The sequence below is a fragment of the Vulpes vulpes genome, chromosome 2 (genome assembly GCF_048418805.1).
Source record: "Vulpes vulpes isolate BD-2025 chromosome 2, VulVul3, whole genome shotgun sequence".
NCBI lineage: Eukaryota > Metazoa > Chordata > Mammalia > Carnivora > Canidae > Vulpes > Vulpes vulpes.
The window spans coordinates 21,567,743-21,573,943 of record NC_132781.1 but is presented as its reverse complement, the minus strand read 5'-3'; the positions used below and the strand labels follow the sequence as shown (position 1 = coordinate 21,573,943).

The 6,201-nt window shown below is 41.2% G+C and overlaps 1 protein-coding gene across 1 annotated transcript; it reads right to left on the bottom strand.

Annotated features, from left to right (window-relative positions):
* Positions 1–429: 429 nt before the first annotated feature.
* On the bottom strand, positions 430–5,751 carry KRT40 (keratin 40). Its single transcript, XM_025996270.2, has 7 exons — positions 5,250–5,751; positions 4,671–4,753; positions 4,246–4,402; positions 3,279–3,440; positions 3,074–3,199; positions 1,557–1,777; positions 430–1,007 (listed from the first exon to the last, which is right to left on the bottom strand). Exons 1-7 carry the CDS (start codon positions 5,694–5,696, stop codon positions 908–910), a joined length of 1,296 nt encoding a protein of 431 aa, XP_025852055.2. The 5' UTR covers positions 5,697–5,751; the 3' UTR covers positions 430–907.
* Positions 5,752–6,201: the final 450 nt, after the last annotated feature.

Sequence of the window (6,201 nt, the reverse complement as noted above, 5' to 3'; positions counted from 1 at the left end):
TTTATATGTAATTTCCCGGGTTTTCAGCCAGAGTTAGGAAGAGGAATGAGGAAATGTACATCCATTTCATTTTTTTGGTGGTGGAGTTCTCCACTTTGCTTTTTAAATGTGTATGAATAATTATTCTTATACCCCAAATGTCCAATAACAGGCCAATAACCTTATGGTATTTTATGTAGCCACTAAAATAACAGTCACAGGACAATCATAGGTTTATTTGGATTGAAAATGCTTACATGACATAGTGAAAAAGGTAGTTTACTCAACTATGTGCATATGTAAATATGATTTCCATTATGTGGAAAAACCTATTATATGAAAGAAAGCTGGAAGCTCCCAAAATACTGATAACGGGTGTTTGGGGGTGGAATTATAACTAATTTTTTCCCCTTTCATGTGCCAAATTGAGAAAAAAATGGAATCCTGTACTTTTATAATTACAAATAAGACATTTATTCTTAAATTTCCTCTCAGAAAGATACATACAACTGTCTTCCAAGATGTATGACATTTTGCATGGATTAGTTAACTTTTGTATTTGAGGAGTTAAAAACTATTTTCAGCCTCGGTTTGTGCAAAATCAAACTATCGACATGGGTTTAGGCATCACATGGTTCTTATATCCACAGTTATAAGCCACAAAGCTATATTTACCATGCTAAAGGAATGAGACATATTTTATTTGGAGATTAGCAAGAAAGCTTTATAGACTCCTAGAATATCACAAATAAGCAGGCAGGAGAGGAAATGACAAAGCAGAAATATAATGAGGATGTTTAGAGGACAAATTTAGGGTAGAAACCCCTTCTTGACTTTTAGGTTTGGATGCATCTGATTGAAGTCCCATCTCCTTTCCAGGACACTGCTGGCTTTGACTCCTCTATCCACTGCGCCGAGGGTTGAACATTCATGCACAGTAGTTTTCGACCGTGCAAATCAGATACGCTGAGCATGCCTCACAAGTGTTGCTTGATGTGCTTATTGTAGAACACGGGTTACAGGGAAGCCTGTGGAAATTTTGAAGTAAGCTTAACAAGGGAAAGCTGGGTAAAATTTCAACTTAGAAAAGATCGTGCCAAAATTTGCCCTGCAAATGATGTTCTGAACACTCTTAGCATTTGACCTAAGCCTATTTCAGGCCTAGATCCAGCATTGCCACTAGGAATGCTCACTGCCCCTGTGTCAGTTGAATACACAGTTTTGTGTATTTATTTCACTTTGCAAATGTCATCTTATGCATGCTCCTGATTTCTCTTTGGTGGAAGTCAGGAACAAAGGGGGACCCCCAGCATGAAATTTTGTATGTGATACTTATTCTGCTTTAGAACTTTGGAATACTTTTGAATACTTCTACTGTCATGTGATTAGCCTCAGCTGTTTTTTGTTGTTGTTATTGTTTTGTTTTGTTTTGTTTTGTTTGTCTTTTTACTCTTGTAAGGAGATCCTTTAACACATGAGGGAGGTTTCACCTTGGGCAGATCTTGAGGAGGCAAGATTCTCTTGCATGAGCTTCTTTGTGACTTGGGGGATTTTGAGAATAATCATGTGGAACTTGCCTGCTGTCTTCACTCTCAAGGAGACCTCGGTATGTGTTGATCTCACCCTCCAGCCGAGCCTTTGTGTCCAGCAGCACCTCATACTCCTGGTTCTGCCGCTCCAGGTCACAGCGGATCTCAGCCAGCTGGTTCTCCACGTTATCAATCAGGCACTGCATCTGGGCCAGCTGGGTGCTATACTGGGCCTCCGTCTCTGCCACAGTGCATTCCAGAGACTCTGTCTGCAGAAGGAAAAGAGTATATTCAGAAGGGCTGTGTAGCATAGTCCTTGGGGCCAGAGTGCTGGTTTTCAAATCCTTGATCTACCCTAGCGCATCTATGTGACTTTGGGAAAATTACTTAGCTTCTCTGAGGCTGTTTTATTTTATAAAAAATGACCAATGCAAAGTACCTATTTCATAGGATGGTTGTGTGGATTGAATGAATTAATATGTGTAAAACACTGTGAACAGTGCCTGGAAAAAATTTCAAAACTGTGCAAGGGTTAGTTATTACTATCACCACTTGCCCATCACAACCTGCAATATATATTAAAGAAGATCAACAGCATATGAGGGGAGAAGTTGAGTATGGGCTTGAGGCAGGAAAGAGCCATATAGAGTGGTTCAGAGAAGAGGCTCTGGGATTGAACCAGCTGGATCCAGCTTCCACTTTTGCCTCTTAACAACTGCATGACCCCTGCTACTTAATCTGAGTCTCAGTCTTCCTCATCTGATAATGGGTTTAGTAAAAGGATTTATCCCATAAAGTTATTATGAAGCTTTTAAGCCTCTCACAAGATAAATATGTAGCTATTATTCACCCAGATGGTCTCTATAGGCCCCAATGTGGCACAGACAGTGGTGTCTGACTGGAACTCGCTAGTGTGATCTTCAATGCATGGTATCCTTTTAAAAAAAATTAAAAAAAAAAATAACCTCTATGCCCAGCATGGGGCTTGAACTCATGATCCTGAGATCAAGAGTCACATGCTTCTCTGACTGAGCCAGCCAGGCTCCCCAGTGCATAGTATTTTCATTGCTGGGTGAAATGGGGTGGAGTGAAGGGTCCAGTTGAGGTCTGGATCCTGGAAAAGCTTAGGGTAGTGGAAGAATGCAAAGTTTGAATATTATTCTTTTATATGATGCTGAGTTTGAGAAGTTGGCCCAAACCAAAGGCCAGTTAAAACCCACTGGAATGCTTCAGTGCCTTCAGCTCAGAGGTTCCACTCTCATTCTGCTCCTGCCCTCCTGTTCTTTTTCTGTCTCTGGAAGGTGCTGCAGGATCATGCTCAAGCCCAGGAGGGAAGGTCAGGGAATCCTGTTGGGACAGTACAGACTATTGACCTATCACTTCTGCTTCTAGCTCAGTAAACAGCAGTATTTGGTTGGGTAAGTCAAGGAATACATTCCTTGAATATTGGAAATTCAGACTTTCTGCCACATGAACTGTGGGTCCTTGGGGTCATGGAAGAGGGAATAGCATCTCAGGGCTTAATTCTTCAGTGACAAAAACAGAGCTGTCTTTCCCTTACATACCAGGCTTTGCTGTGCTTGGAGCTCAATTTCCAGAGCATTGGCTGTGCGTTTCAGTTCCAGGATCTCTGTCTGGCAGTCCTGCAGCTGCTCTGCGCTGCACAGCTGCTGCTGATTCAGCTCCTCTGTCTGTAAACCAGGTATGATTAGAGGATGCAAATAAGGTAGAAGTCTGGAAGCTTGTCATTTTCTTGCTCCGGGTACTGACCTGAACAGTGAACCATTCTTCCACGTCTCTACGGTTGTTGGCCAGCACGGTTTCATACTGACAACGCATCTCATCCAGGACCCTGTTGAGGTCGATGGTGGGGGCAGTGTCCAGCTCTACACTGAGTCGGTCACCCAGCTGTTCACGAAGCAAGTCAACCTCCTGAAAGAGGAAATGGAGTAAAGAAAGTCACAGAGTGGTGGGGAAGAAGAATTCACCTTGACATCCCAAGGGCATCCCATTTCTGGGGAAGTAAGTAAAAGTATGGGATTTAGATTCAGATTGCTTAGGTTGACTCTCTTTTCATCATTCAGTTTCTGCATCCACAAAATGTGTATAATAATTTTACCTTTCCTAGAGAGTTATTGTGAGAGATATGAGTTGATGTTCATATAAAGCACTTATGAAAGTCCTTGTCACATAGGAAGGTCTCAATAAATGCTGTTATCATCAACACATGCTCAAAGGGAAAATATACCATGTTACATCATTAAGTTTTCCACTTTTTAGCTTTATCAACATGAGATAGTCATATACTTCATATTTTATGATTTAAAAAGTTTATAGATGTAGAATATTTTAAAATATTGGTCCAAATATTGCATAAGATGTTATCCCCTTTCTGAAGTGGCCTTCATGCCCTGTGTTTATCAGCCTGATTTTTGTACCTTATGGATTAGAGTTATGTGGCATAAAGCCTCCAAGGAAAGCCATTTGTAAAGTTACCTCCTTCACAAAAGCAATGGCAGGTGAACAATTTGGTCTTTCAAGTGGTACTGGCCAGGGCCCATTTCACATATACACCCAGAGATATGCCAGAGTCATCAGGCTGGACATTAGTGCCTCGAGTAATTTTGTTCCAGCTTTAGCAATATCTGCCCGAGTTTGATTTATATACACGAAACGAAATCTATCAGTTTGACTTTGTCACCTCCACATTCATTCAGCAATTTTACACTTTCCTTACCTCTTTGTGGTTTTTCTTAAGGCAAAGGAGATCTTCCTTCAGAGACTCCACATGGGCCTCCAGATCAGCTTTGCACAGAGTCAGCTCATCCAGGATCCCACGCAGGCCACCAATGTCCGTCTCTACCAGCTGGCGAAGAGACAGTTCAGACTCATACCTTTCACAGCAAAAGAGATACAGATAGTGCTTATTTTGCTAGACACTGTGCAAGATGCTGGGCATGCTGATGAATGACACTATTCAAGGAAGCCATATCCCAAATAATGTGAGCTTTGTGAGCATTCTTAGCTTAAAAAAAGCTTATGTAGAGAATATTTGTAGTGTGCATGTGTGTGTATGTGTGTGTGTGTGTGTGTGTGTGAGAGAGAGAGAGAGAGAGAGAGAGAGAGAGCCATGAATTATTTTCAAATTCAAATTTAACTTACTTTGACCTAAAGTCATCAGCAGCCAGTTTGCAGTTGTCAAGTTGCACAGCAAGTCTGGAATTCTCTGCCTTCGTGCATAAGATCTGCTAAGTAAGTTAGTTATATATAATAGAGGGCTCTTTGAAAGAAACTTAAATATTTATTCATTTAACAACTATACCATTATCTATCTTTTAAAAGTCTTTATAAGAAAGTATAAAATAGCTTGAAGCCTATTTTTCTTATTAAGCATGTCACTTCAATGAAGAAAAAAGCAGGACCATTCATAACATAAATATAGAAATAAAAAGGGTCCGTTTTTCAGTGGCCTAAAACATTTTGCAATATTCCTTGGCAGTTGAACTTGGACTTTTCTCCATAGGTAGTTGTGAGTGAGTTTATTTTGGCCATTCAATGATTACTGGCAGCCCCACGGCTCATGCTGATTTTTGCTGAATTTCAGCCCACCACCCTTTCCTCCTGGAGAACCCCTTTCCCTGGGGAGGGGGGGAACTTCCATAGAACAGCCTTTTTTTAGTATAAAGATAAAGCAAATCACAGATTGGGAGGGTGAAGCATTAGGGCAATGAAACACCAGACCTTTTGCTGAAGCTCTTCAATGGTGTCAAAGTAACACTGATAATCAGGGCACACCAGTGGGATATCCTCTTCACATTGCTCTCGAATCCTGCGTTCGAGCTCTGCGTTCATCTCTTCCAGGCCACGCACCTTCTCTAGATAGTTGGCAAGTCTGTCATTCAGGAACTGCATCGTCTCCTTCTCATTGCTGTTGAACACCCCATCCTCACACCAAGCACAGTTCCCCACCAAGCAAGGAATATTATAATTCCCAGCAAAGTAGCATGGTGTGAGGCAACTAGTTGGCAAGTGAGACCTGGATAGGAAGCTAGGGGTCTGGCATCTGGATGTAGCAGGGGCACTGGGGAGGCAGGTGGCCTCCATGGAACTGGTTGAAGCAAGAGCACAGTCGGAAGCCTGGGCACAGGATTCAGAGGAGCAGCACGTGGGGAAACGGTCAGAAGTCATCCTATTAGAAGTGAAGAACAAAGACTAGCTGCAAAACTCCAGTTGACTGGTTCCCAGAGTCTCCATCCCTCCTGATACTTTTATACAGCCTGCAAATGGGTATTTACAGAACATACCGGATGTTCTGTTTATCACTGTTGGTGCCAGTTTTCATATGAACATTCATTAGTGTTGTTTGTTTTCTGAGGAAGTTTTATGTCTCATAAAAGAGGCATAGCTTCAGGTTACTAAGTAAGGGCAATATTTCCATCTGCCAGTAGGATAAGACGCTTGGTTCAGAAAATCTTCATAAGATGCATTATCTTTTTGGTAGAATACGGAAAGGCAGAGGACATTTGGCCACTCAGTAATTGCAGATACAACTGATTACAAATAATAAAAATAATATTATCACAGATTTTGCTCCTGTATTGGAAATTGTTTATCTATCCTTTTAAAATTCATATTACATCTCATTAAATGCCATTTATTTGTTTGTGTACCATCATAAAATGTTCCATGTAGT